The sequence below is a fragment of the Megalopta genalis genome, chromosome 3 (assembly GCF_051020955.1).
Source record: "Megalopta genalis isolate 19385.01 chromosome 3, iyMegGena1_principal, whole genome shotgun sequence".
NCBI lineage: Eukaryota > Metazoa > Arthropoda > Insecta > Hymenoptera > Halictidae > Megalopta > Megalopta genalis.
In genome coordinates this window covers 29,169,119-29,192,667 of record NC_135015.1, presented here as the reverse complement: position 1 = coordinate 29,192,667, position 23,549 = coordinate 29,169,119, and the positions used below count along the sequence as shown (strand labels likewise).

The 23,549-nt window shown below is 34.3% G+C and overlaps 1 protein-coding gene across 1 annotated transcript in view; it reads right to left on the bottom strand.

The window, feature by feature from the left end:
- Positions 1–2,603: 2,603 nt before the first annotated feature.
- Positions 2,604–23,549, bottom strand: part of LOC117222121 (TWiK family of potassium channels protein 18) — a 36,212-nt gene continuing 15,266 nt past the window's right edge. The window contains exons 3-4 of the mRNA XM_033473637.2: positions 2,775–2,931; positions 2,604–2,721 (exon numbers count right to left, since the gene is read on the bottom strand). Coding sequence (XP_033329528.2) covers positions 2,604–2,721; positions 2,775–2,931 — 275 coding nt within the window. The remainder of the gene's footprint in view (positions 2,722–2,774; positions 2,932–23,549) is intronic.

The window sequence follows — 23,549 nt, the reverse complement described above, 5'->3', positions numbered from 1 at the left end:
ACTCGTCGTATCTATCTCTCTGCCGCGCATATTAACCAGCTGTTCACCAAAACAATCCTAATCAGCGCTGTACAATTATCAAACCATGGCAACGGAAGCGAAACATCGAGCATAAAGCATCGAAACTATTTAACCCGAGAAAGATAACCTACGTCGCAGAGGCGCCTGCGAAATAAACAACTGACTGCACCGTGGATGACGCAAAGACTAGAAGCACCCACTTTGCCAAGGCATGTGCGAAGCAACATTGAGAATATTTTTTCAAAATCTGCTGTACAGGCTTCCACAGATGATGAAGAAGAACCCTCAGCCAAAAAAAAGGCGTTATTGCAGTCTTTGCACGTCTAAAAAGAAAAGAATGTCAAAGATGACCTGTGCCAAATGCAAAAAGACAGTTTGTGGTGAACACAAGAAAGACGTTTGTCATGACTGTCTCTAAAGAAATTTTTTATAATATTATAGTTTTTTTTACACTGATTATATTATAGTCTACTAGTTTGTAAGGATAAAACACTATTTTTTGTGATATTTTACGGGATTTGTTCCCATAAACCGAAGACTGTTGATTTTTGTTAATTTTTCATAGAGGTCTAGTGATTTAAGTTTAAAATTACTTAAAATATAAAAAAATATAATATAAATGCATTTTATTTTTACAATAATGCCAAACCTTTAAAATGACTAGATTAACTTAAATAAATATCCATTGTTAGTATAAAATTGACGCCTTAGAAAAGCATGCGCCTCTGAAGCGTATGGTTATCTTTTACGTACGTTGTCATATGGTTATCTTTCTAGGGTTAAACTAAATTTTCATGGGGGGGGGGGTGACATCAATCAAAACATCACTAAAAACATTGACCTAGGAGAACAAAGTGATCGCAGAAGGGTAGTTAAACTGTGGGGTAGCCAATTACTGAGCCTTTAATTTATTTCCTTAATTATTAACTTTATATTAGACGAACAGGACATATTAAATCTGTTTATCTAAATTCAATTAATTATTTACTCGTTAAAATTGAATATGAAATAGACAGAAGTTCATAAAAATCCGCAAAAGTTTTTTCAATTTTTCGTTACTGAACTCGTGAAATTTTCTGCAAAGCTTGTGAGAAAGCTTAAGAAAATATTGAACGAATGATGATCAATGTTCAGTAAGACGTCACAATGTTAATTGTACTGGTAAAAGGTATTAACATTACAGGAAAACAAAACAGTGATTATTTGTTTGAATATTTATTTTTAGCTTCAATTTCAGTAGTTTATTTATTGTGCACAATAAGTGAACATATTTTTCGCTCGATGCATTAGTTACTGAGCCGGTTACCATAGGTTAGACCTGCATAACCTCAAAGTTTAAATCATCTCTGATATATTTTTCAAGAGAAAAAATGTAAATATGAAATTTTAAGGCAGTCATCTCTAACGCGAACTTTTAAATGACTTATTATGATATTACATTTTCTTTATAGAAAATAAGAATTTATTATTTATAAATTAATAAAGAACAATTTTGAATCTGAAACATTGGAACTTTATTAAATCCGAAACTGTGATTCATTGTTTATGCATGCATTAATGCTTCTATCGCGAAGGAATCGAGTGATATCAATTTTCGTTCGACAAAAACAAGTAACAACATTTCTAAAATGAATTTACTGTTTTGGCATGACACGTATAGTTACAATATTTGGGCGAAAGATCTAAATAAATCGTCGATGTTTATAACAATTCTGAGCTGTATTCAACAACTTTTTAACACATATTTTCGTAGAAATTTCTTGCAAACTTGTTATCCTTCCTATTTTTAAATAACATTTGGCATTTGTTTCGTGCGATAATTTATATCGATAAAAGCAACCTTGAAATTTACTTTCAAGTTCTCAAGAAATGTCAATTAAATTGCTAAAGCTGTTTTTACTAGCGAAAACTCCTGAAATCCTTCTACAGGACACAGTAATTGGTCCTACAGTACAATAGAATTAGCGAAAGATCTAAATAAATCGTCGATGTTTATAACAACTCTGATCTTTATTCAACAATTTTTTAACACATATTTTCGAAGAAATTTCTTGCAAACTTGTTATCCTTCCTATTTTTAAATAACTTTCGGCATTTGTTTCGTGCGATAATTTATATCGATAAAAGCAACTTCAAGTTCTCAAGAAATGTCAATTAAATTGCTAAAGCTGTTTTTAGTAGCGAAAACTCCTGAAATCCTTCTACAGGACACAGTAATTGGTCCTACAGTACAATAAAATTAGCGAAAGATCTAAATAAATCGTCGATGTTTATAACAACTCTGATCTTTATTCAACAATTTTTTAACACATATTTTCGAAGAAATTTCTTGCAAACTTGTTATCCTTCCTATTTTTAAATAACATTCGGCATTTGTTTCGTGCGATAATTTATATCGATAAAAGCAACTTCAAGTTCTCAAGAAATGTCAATTCAATTGCTAAAGCTGTTTTTAGTAGCGAAAACTCCCGAAGTCTGCGAACAGGGCACAGTAATTGGCTCCTCAATCCTGATTTTTATTGCAAAAATTACTCACCTGCCAGTGATTCTTCCTAATATCGACGCCATCGCGCTGCACTCCCCTAACTGTCAGTTCTCTCGGCCTCCTCCGACACCTTGAAAAAAAAAGGTTCCTTTACTTCGTACATTACGGAAATTGCTTCAGAGTTAACTGGCAGACGAGAATCATCGCAATCGCTCCTGGAAGTTAAGTTCAGGGTTATAAATGGATGAAATAAGGGGAAGACGTTCACCTGCAGAGGCAGCAACGAGCGTAGGTCCATTTGAAGCTCTTCGCGAGGATGTCGCCGATGTTGGTCAAGTAGAGCAAGAAAAGCGGCATGCCTATTATGGCGTACACGATGGTCACCACTTTCCCCCACTTCGTCTTTGGGCAAATGTTCCCGTAACCTGTCCGATGGTATCGATATTCGATTAGACGAGCATCTCGGTAACAGAGGATATAAAGTTACGGCTACAGAATTGGTGAGATAAATTTTACTGCTGGCGTTCTTTTTTTCTTTTCTTTTTCGAAACTGGAATCGGAAAACCATCTTTCCATTCTATCGTGTGTCCCGGTGAAAGGTGAAATCTTGTCAGGCTGTTTGAAACATTTTCGCCGACCCGATATCAAAAGTACAGAAACACAGCGGAAATTGTATATGTGCTCGTTAACTACAGAGTTTAAATATCAGGTTCCCACGCTAATTTTTTTCTCTGCATTCGTGAGTCGTTATTTGTGAAATTTTGATGAACAGAAGAGAAAGAAATACGATCGGAAAATTGTACAATTTTCTTAGCATCTAGTTATTTTAGTTGATAAGCAACGTTCTCTAATTTAATTTCGTTTAACAATTTTTGTCTTGCAACAATTACAGGGTGAGTCATTTAAGTCATCTTGATATCTCTCGTACATATTATGTAATAATATAATAACATTATTATTAATATTATTATTATGTAATAATATAATATTATACAATTCTCTCGTATTAACAAATTCTTCCAACGAAAGCTGTTTGGTACAAAGAGCGTATACGGCAATTATTAATTGTTTACTATTTTTCATTTCTATCAAAATATTAGTGTCCCTAACTGTAATTTGCAATATTTAATCATGTCATTCGAAAATTTATTAAATACAAAATTTAAAAAATGGTTGAAGTGCAAGTTTTTTTTAAACTATAATGTGCAACATTTAACTATACCACTTGAAAATCTATTAAACAAGGATTAACAAACTATTAACTTATATTATTATTTATACTATTATTATACTATTATTATACTATTATTATACTATTATTATACTATTATTATACTATTATTATACTATTATTATACTATTATTATACTATTATTATACTATTATTATACTATTATTATACTATTATTATACTATTATTATATTATTATTATACTATTATTATACTATTATTTTATTATTATTTTACTATTATTTTACTATTATTATACTATTATTTTACTATTATTTTACTATTATTTTACTATTATTATACTATTATTATACTATTATTATACTATTATTTTACTATTATTTTACTATTATTATACTATTATATACTATTATATTACTATTATTATACTATTATTTTACTATTATTATATTATTATATACTATTATTATACTATTATTATTACTACAGTTTCTATTTTGCATAAAAATCCGCAGTCAATTAATAGGAAGAAAGAAATGGCAAACGATCTAGGTTCGACGTTGATCGAGTTAAACCGAGAGCCTTAAACAATTTTCTCCCGGAAAACAATTGATTGGAGAACCATCTCGCTGATCTATCGCCATCTATCAGCGAGCAATTGGTAGATTCAATATTCCCGACCCATTTCAGTCAATAACATCCCCGGAAGATTGGTAAAAACCATCGGGAAGGCATCCCCGGACATAGAGATATCCCGTAATATCACTTCCAGAAGCGTTTTTAGATAAGAATGCACCAGGGACGGCCGTTCTCCTTTGTTTCGCCGTGAAAGAGTCCCCGGAGAACATTAAAAATCGAATCGGTGCTCAGGCGGCTGCAATCCGGGCACAGTTTGAAATTCAAATATGGCGGCGTCGGAGGGCTGTGAATGATTTTAATGGTCAGCCTTCAATATTCAGCGTCGGACGCGAACGCAACCGTTAAACCGCGTAACCGGAATAACACTTTGCCGCGGCCGCCGCCGTCGCCGCCGCGGAGAAGATTCTTTGAGGAGCTATCTCCGAGCGGCAAGATCATTTTCCGCGGTATTGGAAAAACTTTTGAGTCCTCGATCTTTTATGATCGCCCGGCCGTCGAACGTCGGAAATCGTCCGCGAAGGAACGCTCCACGGAAACTTATAGTCGATTGAGTAATTAATGCACGGGCACACGCTGTCGAGAATTTCTTTTTTATTGTCTTCGTCTTGGCGGCTCCCGTTTTAGAACGATCGATCAAAATGGCTGCGTTGCGGCGCCAGCAAATATGCGGAACCTTCCCGTTCGTTCGAGAAGTCATTCGAGTTCCTTCGGAAGCTTGGTAATTTGATGAATTAACCCTAGAACTATATATATATATATTTATATATATATACCAAGGGGAGTCAAAATGTCTTGTTTGGTATTTCTTATAATCGTTGCTCATTTTCATTAGATTTTGCTTATTAAAATTTTCTATGACTTTATTATTTCATTATTTAATTGTTATGTAATTTTTATTTTATTAATTATGCAATTCATCAGTAATTAATTTATTTAGTTAAATTATTTAATTTAACAATTTAATGAAATTATATTAATTGTTTATTTAATTATAATTATATGATAATTTTATTATATAATTATTATAATTATTATATATAATATATATAATATAATATAATATAATATAATATATAATATAACATATTATAATATATAATAATTAATATATAGTAATTTCAGAAGTTTCACATATCAATTCCATATAATTCAAATATATTTTTCGAAAACTAAGTACAGTTTCGACATACAAAATTCCCATGGGATACGTGCTTTATGATTGCTCAATTATTTTATTTCTCGTTTACTTCCTTCGTATTGTTGCGTCGCCGAAACAATACCTCTGTTTGTTGATAAAAACACGTGACTATTGATTGATGTTTTTTTGTTTTCGATGCTATCTCGCATCGCAGAAAATATTCCGCATTTAGTCAGAGGAAACGTTATTTTTGGCCATAATTCTTCTCGAAAATCGAAATTCTATTTTTGATCGTGATCTGTAAAAATATTCCGATAAAATTACGGTAAATTCTCCCCGATTGTCCTTCAGCTTGTAAACAAAAATAGTCAATTTTGATAGAGAGGAGATACGACTCTATAATAATATTAACCCTTTGCACTCGAGTGGTGACTTTGAGGCACCATTAAAATTGTTACATCATGTTCCAAGATAATTTGTATATTGTAAAAGTCTAGACGTAAAAATATTGTTAAAAGTCTAACTGTTGTACGAGTCGCAAGACTATAAATTTCGTACGCATAAAATGCACTTTGTCGTATAAAATGGAAATACCATAAGTTAGAAAAATCGATTTAGATTTACAGTTAAAATAGCTTCGAGTGCAAAGGGTTAATATATTATAATAAATAATAAAAATATATAATATATAGTAAATTATGATTGTTGACACTCGGTGACTATAAAAACCGGTCGCTCGAATAATTGTACCCCTCTTCCCAAATCGTTCATTTTTGTTCACAAGCCGAGGATGAGTCTTGCTAAATTCTCGGATCGGTAAAAAAACCACCAGATGTTTTGGGAAACACTTCCAAAATGAATATTTCTGCCAACGTTTGTTACACAGCAATTGTCACATGATACAATTCTGAATAATAACAACCTTTAGCATTAGCTCCGAACAATTAAATTTACAATGACAAAAAGATTAAACTAAATGACCATTTTGCAAAGCGAAAGTTGAAAAAATGGTGGTCGGTTTGTTGCAAATGATTATCATCCGGCAATCGTTAAAGTTACATCACTTTCAATTCAGCTTTGTTGTCAGATTCGAAAAATTGAGTTTACAGATAAATATTTTGTTCGTGGTTCCGCATATTTCCACCGTGAAAAATGTTACCCCCGTAAATAAAAATGCCGCGGAATTCCCCACAAAATGAAAGCGTCCCGACCATTACAATGCCGAAACGCGACGTAATTGCAATCAAAAGCAAAAACCCCGACCGCCGCGCGTTTTTCCGTTTATTTCTAATGAACGCGGCGCGCAAAGTGAATTACAGTTATAAACATGATTCCGTTATGTTTCTCCATTGCCCGCGGAGAATCAAATTCGTTCGTCGAAATTCGCGGCAACAAAAAACACGAATTTGCACGGAACGCCGCGCGATCCAATAATAAAAGTCGGAACACCGGAAGGGTTCCGCGAACGGTAAGTACGCAGCAGGACTGTTCGTTCGTTCCCGGTCCCCGTCCGAAGCGATCGAAAACAAAAATATTAATTAGTCATGCTCGTGCATTATAAAACCGCTCGCTTTTCCTCCGCATCCCATTTTTTCGTATGTGAAACAAAGGAGCGTGTACGCACGGTGTTTCGATTAATGCTAATTGGGTGGACAAAACTCGTAAGTTAATTTCGTAAAAAATAAATGCTGGTCGTATGAGGTTCTGTATACAAGGTGTCCCAGGTTTTAATGTTCAAACTTTGTCAGTATATTCTATGATGGGAATTTTTCGGCGTTCGGTAAAATTTTAATAAAGACAATCGATTACCTTGATGAAATATATCAATACGTGTAATGAAGAAATGTAAATGTTTTATCATTTTTATAAATGCATTGGAAATTCGTCTGACGAAAACACCATTTCATCCAGCGAAGAATAATTTGCGATACATTTATTTTTAATTAAAATTGAATTGAATTGAATTGAATCTTCTTTTATTAACTGTATTATTTTCCAATCTTTATCACTATATCCTTTCGTTAAAAAAAATGTTATATCATGAAATTGTTACGATTAAAAATGTTACATTCATTTGTTACAATTAACAAAGTGTACAGAAATACGTCAACACACAATGAAAAGAGAAGCAGAGTTTCGTCCAGAGTAAGTAACCTCGAATCGCAATTACTGTGTGGCTGGCGGATGGGTTGGAACCTGTAAAAATTTCGTCACAGCGAAAACGCGGCCCGGTTGTGTCGCGGGGCTCGCTCCGAACAATGGCAATAAACCGCCTCGGCATCGTAAAGATGAATCGTCCGGATCTGGCGACGCTCCGCGCGCGTATTTCGCGCGACATAAATGCGCTCCGAACTCGCCGCGACCGCGGATCACCACTCGATGCATTCAAAATTCACCCCCGTTCGCAAGAATAAACGACGCGTTCCAAACTTCCTCCGTCCCGGCCGTCCATCGTCACACAGTTTCATTCAATACACTGTATTGTTTTTAAATCTTCGCGGTCGCAATTAATAGAACTCGAATTTTTCATTCGCGTCCGCGGTGCGCGCGCGAATAACGTTCTCTGTCTGGTCAGCAAATAAATAACTGCATCTTGCAGTTTTTTCCTCGTCGATGTGTGAGGCGATTCGTCTGAAACGATGACTTAACCCATTGCACTCGAGTGGCGACTCTGAGGCGACGGTAAAATTTGCTACCGTATTTTTCATACGAATTTTCGCATGATTAAATTGGTCCGTGAAATAATAAATTAAATAATAAATAATAAATTGTCAAATGATAGAAGTCCGCTATCAACGAAGTATCATCTAACAATTGGTGTGTGACAAATATTCGCAGAGAATTGATGAATTGAATTACGTACAGTGGGCCGCAAAAGTGTTCGTACATCTTCTAAAACGTAATAGCTTTTTTTAAACTGGACTGAGCGACTTGAATTTTTTTTAGGTGGTAGAGGGATGACTAAATTGCCTTTTTTAAATTTTGCTATTACTTGGGATAAGAAAAGACTAAGAAAATAAAAAGCTCTCACCTTTTTTCTGAGCCTGTAACAAAAATTTAAAGGATGCCCCGTAGATTTCGGTCGCTTTTGATCGAAATCGGTTAACCCGGGGTCGAGTTACGGGCGTCGAAAGATTTAAAAAATTGCAGATTTCTTCCAGTTTTTGGTCAAAATAAAACCGCGATTTTTGCCATCTTTAATTTGTTATAACTCGCAACAACGTCAACCGATTTCAATCAAATTGTCCACATGCATATAAATTACCTGCGATCCGCGAGAGGCACTTTTTAAATTTCCGTCATAGACTCGGGTAAAAAAGTTAAAAAACGAGAGTTTTTCATTTTCTTTCGTCATTCCAAGTAATAGCAAAACTGAAAGAAAGCATTTTGATCACCATCCGGTAGACTGAAAGAAATTCAGGTCCAGTTTTAAAAAGGTTATTGCGTTTTGGAAGGTGTACGAACACTTTTATGCGTTCTCAAGAAAAATATGCATTTGCCTAAACATCCGGAGAGCAGCAATTAGAATTCAAATTTATAACGAAGCCGAGCAAATACCCTTTTAAATTTCGAGGCGCCCATTTCTAGGCCGCCGAGTTCGCACATACACAGCGAACGATCATTCAGCTAATAATAATTCTCGGGGAGCGGGGAAAAAAAACAACTGGCAGTGTCAGAAGTTTCCGAGGCCTTCGTGACCGGATCGATTCGCTTGATAGTCAATCATAGCTCGTCCGAAAAACGGCGACGAGCGAGCGGAACACGAACGAGACCGTTCGCAGCCGCAACCCGCAATATTTTTCCCCTCAGGCCCCCTCCCGCCGGCCCGCGGAGCCCGAAAAATCACTGCCGGTGAATAACCGCATTGAATAAATCATCGTCCCGTGAAGTCGATAAATTATAATGCGTCGGCCGGTTCGAAAATAATTCGAGCGCGTTTTTATTGGCGGGAGCGGGAGCGGGGGACACGCCCCCACGCCGATATCGATGTTTCCGTTCCCACGCACATCGGAAAATCCTGGAAAAAAGTCCGACTTACTTCTAAGCACCGTGAAAATTTCGCGAAACATTTGGCGGATTATTATGCTCGAATGGAGGGTCGTAATTCAACGATCACCCGTGATTTCCTTAAGGGTGGATATTCGGGCGAGAAACAACTGCCTGTAATTTTCCAGATAAAATTGTGAAAATATGCATTTTCGTAGCTGTTTTCACGCGCTGATTCGAATTACGTGCTAATTATTTTGCCAACTAATTTTTTTGATAACGAAAAATTTGTTTTTTTTTGGAGGGAAACAAACGACGGATTGAAAAATCTGTAGCCAATTCTTTCGAACGTCGTGTACACGAACTGCTGCAAAAATTTCGGCTCGAAAACTTTATTATTGTCCGAGTTGTTTCAATTTCAGTGATAACTATTGGCACTTCGACTGTCCATGTACCTGTCAGAATTCGACAAAATTTACTTCGGATGACGGATAGCAGATAAAAACTGACGAATAAAATTTTATTCGACGCTGTCGAATAAATATACAGTATATAGAGTGAACATTTAGTTTTACAATATTTTGGTATACCGTTCCATTAATTAATCATCGTGTTATTTGAATGCATCATCGTCTAGCAGAGAATTTGAATGAAATGTTGAGATAATGAAATGTTTTGGTATCAAGATATTATAAAAATAAACATTCGGATGAGAGAGTCTCTATTGTACAATCGAATAAATATTTATCTACACAAACACGTGCCCGAATAAGATTTTATATTCGAATAAATTATATATTTTAATTAAATAAATTATTCGAATAATGTATCCCAATAAATACGTAGAATAATTTATGATAAGTAACGGATAGTCGATAGACAGAAACATCACGCAAAAATCACATTACAATTTTTATAAAATGGGAAAAATGACTTAAAATAGTGTTATTATGAATTTTATTTGTTATTGGATAAGAAATTATATCTTTAATTATATTTATTGACATTTGACGTTGTTGTTGTGAAATTAATCTGTATCAAATGAGAAATCAAATCATATATTTTGTATCAGAAATCGATAGTACATCAGGGGTCTCAAAATATATTAAAATTAAGGTGGTCAAAATTGACAACTCATAAGTATAATGTTAGAAGAAATAACCAGTATTGTTATATCACTTTCACCTTATTAATATTATATTAATTATTATTATATTATATATAATATAATAATAATAATACTATAATATTATAATATAATATTATATTATATTATAATTATTATATATTATAATATTATATTATATTATAATTATTATATATTATAATATTATATTACGGCAAATGTTACAATAACGCTTGTTAAAAATCGGAATAAATGTGTTATTGTTTTACTTTTATAAAGTAATACAAAACTGTTTTTTGCGTTACGTAAATCTATTGTTAACTAACTTCACGGCGTACTAAAAGCTTTATATTGGTTTACGAAAGTATTATATGTTGTTATATAGCGTTGTCGCAGCATTTATCGAAAATAACACCGTCAAATGTATTCGGACAGCTTTTTAAACGCAATAACTTTTTTAAAACTGGTCTAACTCGATTGGATTTCATTTGGGTGACAGAAGGACCAGTTTACCAGACAACGAGTGAGATATATTTTTTTTTAAATTTTAGTATTAGTAGGAATGACAATGAAACTAAAAAATTCATCGTTTTTTAATTTTTTTTTGTCTGAGCCCATAACGAAAATTTAAAAAATGCGTGCTGAAAATTTCGTCGAAATCGATCGAACGCACAGTCAAGCTACAGCCACTGAAAAATGCGAAAATTTTTATTTTATATTATATTAATTAATTGCTTACTGCTCATGTCAAGGACGACCGATTTCGATGCAAATTTCGGCAAAAAAAATTACCGAGATCCATGAAACGAATTTTTTAAATTTTCGTTATAGGCTCAAATAAAAGAGCTGAAAAAAGCATCAGTTTTTCATTCTTTTATCATGCCAACAAATTGCAATTTTTGAAAGTAATTAGTTTCAACCTGAAGTTGAACAATGATTTCAAACAAAATAACAGGAATTGTTAATACTTTCATAGAGTACGTGACACGTTCTTACTATTTCAATGCCCGCATTTTATTTAGAAGTTGCAGTTTTTAACACAAAAAGGAAGAAATTTGAAAAAGTGTCCGAAAAATCATCCGCCAAAGTGTCCCAAAAACGGGACATCGGCGGATAATGGGTTAATAAGCCGACGCGAACCCGCGGATAACGAAGACGTTCTAATCGGTGACAGGGACTCGAAATTCGTGGCAGTGTTTGCAGTCGTGGCAACCGGGGCCGAAAGGTAAAATCAAACGGACAGGTATCAGTCAGGCCTCTCCGCGCGCAGGCAAAGAGAGTCGGCCGGGGCTACTTCGAGCCACCTCTAGACCGCATAAATCATCGACGATCCTTGGTAATCAGCGTCGAGTCCCGTGATACTTGTTGACGGATCGAGGACATTAGTGGCAGGGCAACTCGTTGCCAAGGAATTATTGGCGATCAACCAAAAGTACCGGAACCGATATCCCTTGGTAGGCCGGGAGGGAGGGGAGGAGGAGACGGGCTCGTTATACCCGGCAATTTCGCCGCGGGCCAATCAATTATCAAGATTAATCACGGCACGCTCGATAATTCGCGGCTGGCCCGCTTTATTTGCCTGTAATTTATTAATAATCGCGGAGAACCCGTGTACTCGGGATACCCGAACGGATGCCTGATTAATTATCAAACCAGTCGTCCCGTTTCGGTGTGTTTCCTTCCGTCAACTATTTACGTCCTTTCACCCCGTCAATGGTCCCAAAGGGGTCCCCCATTTTCTTGCGGGTACGCTCCATCCGACCGTCCCAAATGACGTCGTCCACAGTTTACACGGGAACAGCGAAATTGTTTGCGCGTTTCGTTTGTCACGCACACGCAGACACACACACACACACACACGCATACATGTATAGACGCCGAATATTTATGCCGGGTTTACATTACCGCGGACCGTAAACTCGGCTGGAATAAAATTCACACTTCCAACGCCGTCGGCTGTCGATTATATCGAGTTCGATCGCCGCGCTGTGCAGTCGCGAATTAATTATTTCACACACCATACGCGCGCGACGTTTCGATAGGAAATCGGCGAACTCGGCGAACTCTCGCGAGATAAAAATTCTCTCCGCCGCGATTCTTACGGCTGCGAGGAGAGAAGCGACGATTTCAACAAGTTTTGGTTAATGGCGTTATTGCTCGCGCAACACGGTGGCCGGGTCAATGTTGACCCGGAGTACATATTCAAATCGTTCGCTTAATCATTCGATTCTCGGCATAATTATGACGGATTTAGTTGCTGGTATATTAAGGACGACGGAAAGGCTGATAAGAGTGCGAGAAGTATCTTGAAAATTCTGTTTTGTGAAAAATTGCCGAATAAAGCTCAGAAGTTTTTGTTGTAAACGTCGTCGATAGTATAGTTGTGGAAATGGTCAGCTGTCAGAGAATTAATTGAACTGTAGCGTAGTATAACGTTTTTTATGGAAATATTTATTTTGCGGAAAAAGCATCGTAAAAGCAAATTCTATAGACCGCAAAAAATCGTGGTATTTGAAGGATTACTGGATCGGGATTACAAGCGAGTATATCTCGGAAATGAAATATGCAACGCGCGGCGCTCTTTCTTGCGGCCACAAAATTACCGTTGCGTCGTATTTGATTAGAATGTTTTATTTTTTTTTATTTAATTTGTCACTTTTCAGGATGCATATTTGAAAATGTTTGGAACATCGCGTGCCTTTTAATCAGAGAAAGAGTGTTCTACGTATACAGAGTGATTCGCAAATATTGTTACAAAGCAATTATCAGCGTTATCATTGACACTAGATGAAGCAAAAATGCTAGAAAAACATTACGTTATTTTTTTAGAAATAAAGATGATTTATAATTTGTTAAATGGAATGATATGTGTATTCCATCGATGGTAATCTTTATTTTTTAAAAAATATTGTAGATAAAGAAACGTTAAATGTGTTCGTAATTTCATTCATAAATTAAAAATTTCGATATAAATTTGTTAAATATAAATTCATAAGTGAAATTAATCTTTCTATGAATTTGTCTGTAAATCTTATATTTTTATATAATTTCATACAAATTTATAATTTTTATACTAAATTAATTTAAAACTTTTTGATTCTATCATATACTTCTATAATTTCGTTTATAAATTTCAAATTTATATACACATTTCTTATAAGTCTATAAATAAATTTAACCTTCCTATATATTTATTTATGAATCTTATATTTTTATACAATCTCATACAAACGTATAATTTTTATTATTTTTATTATAAATTGAAATATCTTAAATTTTATTATAATTTATCACAGTTTCATTTATAAATGTCAACTTCCTACATTAATTTATTATGGATCCTTAACTATAATTAATCTTCCTATTTTACTTATAGATCTTATATTTTCATATAATTTCAAAGAAATTTATAATTTTTAAAATAAATTTATCCACATATATACAAACGTATAATTTTTATCATTTCTATTACAAATTGAAATGTCTTAAATTTTATTATAATTTATTACAGTTTCATTTATATAAATGTCAAATTTCTACATAAATTTATTATAGATCCTTAACTATATTTAATCTTCCTACTTCACTTATAGATCTTATATTTTCACATAATTTCATAGAAATTTATAATTTCCACAATAAATAAATCAATCAATTTTTAAAATTTTACCATAAACTCGTATAATTACATTAAAACATTTCAAATTCACGTAAAAATTCATGACAAGCCTATAAATAAATCGAATCGCTTTTGTATTCCCAAGAGAAAAATGCATCCTTAAAAATTATTGAAGAATAATTTAACATAACGTCGGCAACGAACAGATTGAAGGAAACATTGAATTGCCTGTCCGGTCGAGTACGGCAACGGCGAATTTGTGGACCCGCGAACAGATTTCCATTTTCATAGGATTCCGGGCGACAAAAACACAATCGCGATCGCTAATTGATACGCAGACGAGAGTTTATTGAGCCGGGGAAAATAAACACTCCGCTGATCATTATTAGAGATCCCGGCGGGCATAGGTTCTCGCGATCGAACGAACGTTCGCGCGTTTATACATGCATACATACGTTCGCGGGAGGTGATGGGCCAAACGGACAGCTTTTTTTTTCCTGCTCTCGTTTACAATCGATTGTAAACGTTTACACGCACACGCACACACGCACACGCCGCTTTTCAATTCCGTTTAACCGTTTGGCCGCGGACGAACGACCGTGATCGCGTTAACCGCTTGATCGGCCAAATGTGCGGCGACCGCGATCGCGCTTGTCGATGAACTTTGTTTGCGAAATCGTTAGTTACTTTTCGCGTGATTGTTCGTAAGAGTGGTAAGCAAGCTGTAATAAATTGATAATCCCGGTACGCTTCCCAACAAATGCCGCCTGTATCCCCCCCGTATTACGGTGGATTCGACAGCTGCGGCGAGTTTTGCGAACGTTCGCTTTGCAAAGCTTGTTGCAATTATGCCAATGCGGGACCGAATGTTTATAACGGGACACCGTAATGTAAATGTCCAGTGATTGGACGATTAAGGAAATCGTTGCCGTTTCAAAGTCATTTACCAGCGAACCGTGGATTTTATGCGTTTACGGTAGAAACCGGTTGGCGAATTATGAAATTGCGGAGAGATTATAAGGATTTAGGATTATCTCTATGTTATTGACAAGTAAATAATATTATTGAGCGAAGAACGAGATTTCTATTTTTTGTTCTGGCTTGTTGAAATTTTGGAAGAAAGTTCTTGTTTTCCATGAAAATACAATGACTACTTGTTAGACTAGTATGAGTTACGTGTACAGTGACACCCATTAACACGTTCCGTGTCACGTGTACCATCGATGGTACACGCTTGCATGTTTACTTAGTGAACTGAACAAATTGTTTACAAGAAATTTAGAACCGAAGAATCAATTTCCACCGCAAGAATGGGCGTTGATAAGTTTTTGTTACGTTGTTATGTGTACGAGAATTAATAATTGCACGTAATACATCAAGTTTTAGTAAAATATCAAAGTGTGAAGATTCGAGTAAAAAAAGCTCGGCACGGAACGTGTTAATATTCGGACGCTTTTTTAAAACGCAGTAACTTGTTTTCAAAGTAGAATAAACGATTAGAATTGTTTTTAGATGTTAGAGGGAATAGTGTAATACTAGATAATGAGTAAATTACTTTGTTACAATTTTGCTATTATTTGGAATGACAAGAGAGAATAAAAGTCTCGGTTTTTGACATTTTTATCTGCGCCCATAATGAAAATTTCAAAAATGCATGCAATCTCGGTGAATTATATGCATGCTGAAAATTTCATTGAAATCGGTTAACGCAGAGTCAAGTAACAAGCGTTAAAAGATTGTAAACATAGCAAATCTCTCATACTTATTGGTCGAAAGCGTCAAAAATCGGAACAAAACTGCGATTTTTGCGATCTTTAATTGTTCATTGTTCATACCAAGGTCAACCGATTTTGGTGAAATTTTGAAGATGCACGTAACTTACCGAGACCTATAAAACACATTGTTCAAATCTTCGTTGTAGGCTTAAATAAAAAAGTTAAAAAACGAGAGTTTTTTAAAAGAAAGAGTTGCGAGCAAAGTGAATAATTTTATCTTCAATATTTGTAATATATTCAATTAGAGACACCGAGTTTCTAAAATGTGCAGCATTTCGAACCGTTTTCTTGAAAGCTTGTACCAATTATGCCAATAATTTGTTGGAATTAAACGATTAATTTTATAAAATCCATTTTGAAGATCTCGTTAACTTACATTTATTATTAAAGATTACAAAATCTCGAGATTTCTTGCATTCTTTAATTGTTTATAGTTTATAACAACGTCATCCAGTTTCATCGAAATTTTCATCATTGGTTCGTATAAAAAAGTTGAAACTAATATAGCAAGCTAATTCCTTTAATATTAAAAAAAAATTTAGACCGCTTGGCAAATTATAAAAAAGTTATTTCGCTGTAAAATATGTAGGAAAACTTTCTCGGCACACTGAATATCGGAAAAATCTTGCGTGCTAAGGGCTAAATTGGAACAAATTAATTGAATTAAAATTTGAAACAAATGCTAAGTATTAAAACGCTTGATGGAATAATAATTATGCGAATGAACGGAGAAAATGTTTATTAAAGGATGTTGTAAACGTGCATAAGCGTATTATCAAGAATCCGGTTATCATAACCGGAACTGCTAATTGCACGTGTAAACGGGTTAGTCGGGGCTTCGTTATATCTGCCGGGACCTTCCAATATGGCGGCCGTGTTACCGATATCCCAGAATATTTACGTAAAGCAACAAATAATGTAATTTGAAGGCGACACTTTCACTGGATATTAGAACTAATAATCTCCAAAAAACTAATTTTTCAAAAATCGATACGCCGAGAATATATTATTCCAGAAATTGTTTATCTTCAGTTACAAATCCAAAAATATACAAAAAACTATTCTGTATTGAATTTCGTTTAAAAACAATGCTATCACTAATTAGTATTTGTTTTTAAATGTTGCTTGTATACTTTCTATTTTCCAATTAGAATATCATTTATAATTTTAAATAGGATATATAAAAACGATGTACCAGACTCATAAGATCTGTATTTTATTACAATAAAAACATCGAGTCAGAAGTGAAAACCGTAGAATAAAATTTCCTTCGCTAGACAAATTAGCATAAAATTCTACCGGAATGAGAAATTTAACCCTTTGCACTCAAAGCCATTTTAACTCGAAATCTAGAAAATAGTTTCTCCGACTTATATTATTTTCATTTCATATGATTTACCGCATTTTGTAGCAGCAAGTTATTGCAATTGTTTAAATATAAACAAATTCGATGATGTTAAAATTATTTTGTAACGTGACATAACAATTTATTATGACGCCTTAGAGTCGAGTGAAAAGGGTTAGAATATAAACAGTAGAAAGCGATAACAAAATATCAATAAAAAAATTATGAATCAACAGAAACAACTAATATAACTCTAATGTATCTCTATGCCAGCATAGAGAGTCCGTCCTAACCTAAATAATCGAACAGAAAAGATAAAGTAAAATTTAAGCCAAGTTCATTGGTCACTATTTTTCGTTAATAACTCGTAAACGAAGCCGCGGATCGCATCAGTGCAAAGGAAAAAGTTACTTCAAAAGACCTCAGGAACCCCTTATTTCCCGATTGCAAGTGCCTTTCGTGACACCCAGTATATCAATAGAACATAAATCATAAACCTTGAAAAGAATTGCAAGAAATCATTGCAAACTGAAGAATCTATTTCGGATTTCGAGTTAAAATGGCTCCGACTGCAAAGCGTTAACAAAATACCCAACAATACGTAAAACATTGAGAACTTACAAACTAATAAAACATAGACAATAATTATTTAAAGTGCAGCAACTGAAAAACAAAAAGACCGTAATTTTCACAACGATCAGATTCACATTTATTTTGATTGAACCGACTCTTGCGTTTGGATAAAACAGAAATGCTGAGCCAGCATTTGGATGAATGTGCACGCGAAGACCATTTTTATTGCGTTTTCTCACGCTACGATCACTACTTAAAGATTGAACGAAGCCGTCGTATAAAACGTGAACACTAGATTCTGGCCAGTCGACGCGTTAATTCGTCGTCTATAAACAAAATCGGGGCTCGCGATCAACGGTGCGGAAGATCGAGCGTGTTCGCGAAGGGGGACGCGTGGGTGGTTGATCCTCGAGTAGAGATCGTGCCGAAAATCGTTGAATACCCGATAGATTTGCGCGCGTAGGCGGGTTATTCGGCGAGCCCCGAATTTTGACGCGTTCCCGGCGGTTATCGCGGCGAGAGTCGCAAGGGTCGGCCCCGTGAATCGATCTGGCTGTCGACTAGCCGACCGACCCTTTTAGGCTGATGCTGCTGGTCTGTAATCACGGTCGAGATAAAGTGGATAGCAGGGTCTCGTCTCGGGCGAGCAGGGGCGAGAAAAAGGGGGGGCAGGAGAGGGCGGAGGCGGACGGCGAAACGGGTTGGAACACGAGCGCGGGGGGATAGGCGGGGGTCACGAGAGACCCCTGGAATTAATTAAACGATCGCCACCGCACGCCCCTCTCTAAAGTGCCAAAAGTTCGCGTCGTTAATTCCCTCTATCTCCCTCCGTGCCGCCCACGCCTTTGTCTAAAAAAGAAATATCGAGCGACGCCGGTGTAAAAAAAAAAGAGGAAGAAAAAAGAAAAGCGAGGAGGAGCGACAGGAAGAAAGGGGAGGAAGGAAGGATGTTACAATGGAATTTTTATTCGCCGTGCAACCCTCCTCCTCGCCTCGTTTCCGGAACGAGGGCTCGCGGGACGAGGACACGGGGATCCAACGGGGACCCTCTGCGGCTCTGTCCCCTCCTAACTACCGCCCCCAAAGCAACCATTGACACAAGAAAATTGCCCGGAATTGTTTATCCCTCGGCCTCGCGACGAAAAATAAAAGTTGCCTAAATTCGGGGCTTCGGTTTTAAGGACGTTAGCGGTCTCGGTCGCGCGGCATGTAAATCCGCGCGCTTTGACGATTATCTGTTTAGCAAAGTAAGGGCGTCGCATCGGTTCCCGGAATTTTTGTACAAACGGAAACAGTTACGCCGCGCGGACGTGGCTGGAAATATTTCGGATAAAAAGTACAAATATTTGTGGATTCGTTCGGACTCTGTGTTACTTTTGGTTCGTTTGAAATAGTTATTTGTTTGTGTATCAAGTGAAATATTTGTTGAAATACTTCATTGATTTTAGAAGTATACGGGGTCGGTGAAATTGTCGTGGTGCAACCGGCCGAGGGATGATTCTGCATGGAGAAATGAGTCGAAAAAAAGGATAAGAATTTTTCATTTAAGGCTCTGTTTTCGAGGAAATATAGGTTGAAAAAGTAATAACCAAAAAAATAGTACCAATGTTATTATTATAATATATATTATTATTATTATATTATTATTATTATATTATTATTATTATATTATTATTATTATATTATTATTATATTATTATTATTATTATATTATTATTATATTATTATTATTATTATATTATTATTATTATTAATAATAATATTATTATTATTATTATTATTATTATTATTATTATTATTATTATTATTATTATTATTATTATTATTATTATTATTATTATTATTATTATTATTATTATTATTATTATTATTATTATTATTATTATTATTATTATTATATATAATTATGTATTATTATACAGGGAGTCCCAAAAATGTCTCGTAATCCGAAAATGGCGGGTTCCTCAGATCATTTGAAGCAGCTTCTTCCTTTATAAAAATTTTCTCCGAGGCACCGTTAACGAGTTATTAACGAAAACACAGTGACAAATAAGAATCGAGCACGGCTGAAGCGAGACGGCCCAGCCAACCAGCGCATGAAGCCCAGTTCCGCTCGTTGGCTCGGTCGCCTCGCGCCAGCTGAGCTCGCCTCTCATTGGTCACTGTTTTTCGTTAATAACTCGTTAATGGTGCCTCGGAGAAAATTTTTGTAAAGGGAAAAGTTGCTTTGAATGACCTGAGGAACCCACCACTCTCGGATTGCGAGACATTTTTGGGACACCCTGCATACAGTATAATTATTATTTTTTCAACCTATATTTCCTCGAAGACGGAGCTTTAAATGAAAAATTTGTATCCTTTTTGTCGTCTTATTTTTGCCTGTAGAATCATCCCCTGGTTGGTTGTACTACAATTTTTCACCCACCCTGTATAATAAATAGACTACGGATTTAATGCACGTATATATAAGACAAACGATAACGTAAAACATAAAATAGAAAGGACATCGAAAGACTGCATGGCCGTAAACATGATATTTGGAAATAATTAGAACTGTTAAGGTCCTTGTTCAACATTCATATCTTAAAATTGATGGAGAACATATTAATTTTGCATAATCATCCGTAGTTTAATAATACGTATTTAAGATACATGTTTTGCAATATGAAGCTGAAATACTTCATTGAAATAAATGGCATCTTTATTGGACGCGAAATGAAACGCTTGAATATTATTTCCACGAAATTTCGACGACAAATATTTGCCGAAAATACAAATATTTGTGAATACTATTTCTCTCAGCTATGTTACATGCTTCATTTGAGATAGATATTTATTTCTGTATTAAATGAAATATTTGTCGAAACACCTAATTGATGTTATAAGTATATAATAATATTTATTTAACATTGATTTATTAATAATATTTCGCAATATGACACTGAATCATTGAAATAAATATCTTCTCTATTGCGCGTGAAATAATATGCCGAAACGGTTAAATGTTGTCATTAAAGAAGTAGGATTTGCAACATAATATTAATATATTAATTACGTAATATTAATTTTCATAACTTGTGTATACAGTATTTATTTTCTTAAAATGCCCAAATATTAATGGGATAATTTCACGGAACATGAAAATGTGACAACTTTTGATTTAAAATGTATTGTATTAATAAATGTTATTGCTAGAAAAAAAGATAATTTTCAATCGGTAAAAAATGGCGAATTGTTTTGCACTATAAATATCATGATATCTGAATCTCTCAGTTTATAGAACGCAAAAGGTAAAGAAATAGTATTGTGTCCGAATATTAATAAGAATAACTGTATGTACATTGTCAAAAGCAAATACATGTTAAATATTCCAATTAAATCCATTAATTCAGAAAAATATAAGAAAAAGTTTATTTTTCAAAACAATATATTTTTGAACTTTTTCTATGCGTGCATTTTTCCTCTCATAAATATTATTCCTAAGAAATAATTAATAATAATCAAAGAATTCAAAGAATTATTTCCAGTAAATCTTAAGAAAATACTGCAGCAATTATTAATTTTCTTTACCACGGTATAAATAACTATTTTCAGTGTATTATACTCATCTCTGTGACGTCAAATAAATCTTGAAATATTGCTTCATACAAGCAAGAGTATTTCATTAACAATGTTCGATACTTTCTTATATATTTTTACTTAGCTCTGGTTACATACAGTGACTTGCATTAATATTGCGACACCTTTTGTAATAGAATAACTTTTTTAAAAGTGGACGAAATTACTTGCATTTTTGAGATGTTAGAGAAACTAGATTATAGGAAATGTTTACGAAATTCCTTTTAAAAGTTACAATTATTGGTTGGAGCGAAAAAATAAGAAGCTCGCGTTTTCTAACTTTTTTATCTGACCTTACAATAAAAATTTAAACAATGCGTTTTCAAGGTCTCTATAATTTACATGCATTCTGAAAATGTCATCGAAATCGGTTGACTTTACGAATTATAAACAATTCAAGATCGTGAAAACCGTAATTCTTTACGGATTTTAACAAAAAAGCAGCTTTTACCTTTTTTGGTTTTTTGCAATAAATATATAATTGTATAATAAAGTATATACATGCAATAAATAAAAATAATAATTTTTTTGTAATGTAATGTTTTATATTACGAACTGTAGCTGATCGAAACCTAATTAACTCTTGTTCGGAATACTTTTTTGTCAGACTGCCGGAAGTGCTCGAGAAATCTTAGCGACAGTTGGGTGGGTCAGCATATATTTTTGTATTACTATCTATTCGTTATCGACCATTGAATATACGTTACAAATTTTAACGATGTTCACCGCGTCCATATTTTCAAAAAGGTCATTAGCAATCGTTTCTTTAATGCTTCACAATTCTTTAATAAAATCAAACAAATATTTCTTTTTGCTTCCTTTATATCCTCTATTAAAAATGCTAGAAATTCGTTTATCATTTATTCCGTATCCAACCAGAATAATATATCTACAAACGAAGCCAATTTGAAAATTAGTTTCGTTTGTAAATGCATCGAAATATGCGAAAATACGACTTGCTCGGACGTCCTTGTTCAACATAACACCTCAATTTTATACGCTATCTCCTATCGCTATTCTATTACGAAGAAAAATTTGCATCTATATGATCCATTGATAATTTTTTTGCCTTCGATTTCTATATAATTTATTAAACGGTACAATTTAATAACATACATTTTGAATGGACGAAACATTCGTTTCAAAAATTCTTACAGAATTTTCTAGAGGATCACAGCAAATGAAGAAAATCTCGATTTTATAATACATGAAAGATATAATATCCATTTTTAGGTTATGTGTCTAATAACTTAGATTTACCTGATTTATATTAGGGGTTGAGAAAAATTGTGTATAAATTATATTAAGTAATTAATAAAGATTAAATTTTAGGGGTGAGATTTAATCTTCAATAAATTATATGCAAAAAAGGTCTACATTTTAATTTAATGAACAATTTTTATAGAAATTAAAAATAATTTAGAAATGTAACAAAAATAGCTTCCTATTTTTATATTATTTAATGCGCGTTTCCCGTAACTAATCTTATTATTATACATTAAGTATACGTAATTTTTCAATCAATTATTAAAAAATTCTAATACGATTTTTGCGCATATACATATACTTCTTGAAAATAGCGCCTCAATTTTATACGCTACTTCCTACCGCAATTCTATCAAAAAGAATATTATGCATCTGTTGAATCTTATGAGAATTCAGTCCTCGATTCTTACATAATTTATTAAACCGTACAATTTAGTAACAAAAATTTATAAAAACAGTAGAATCTTGAATGAACGAAACACATGTTCTACCCAGAGAAGATCTCAGAGAACTTTCAACAAGACCGAATGCAGGAAATCACGATGTTCCGACGACGCGAAGAAATTTTCCGAAAACTGTTAACAAATTACCGCGAGCGAATCTATTCAGACAAAAATGTGGGCCATCCCGTTGTGGTAGAACGACCGCGCAAAGTATCCGAACAATGGCTTTCAGGGGAGCATTTACCGTCGGAACTTTTCATCCGGTCGCATATCGGCATTGTTTGTCGAGTATCGAAACAAAATCGGCTCCGGCCTTAATTTC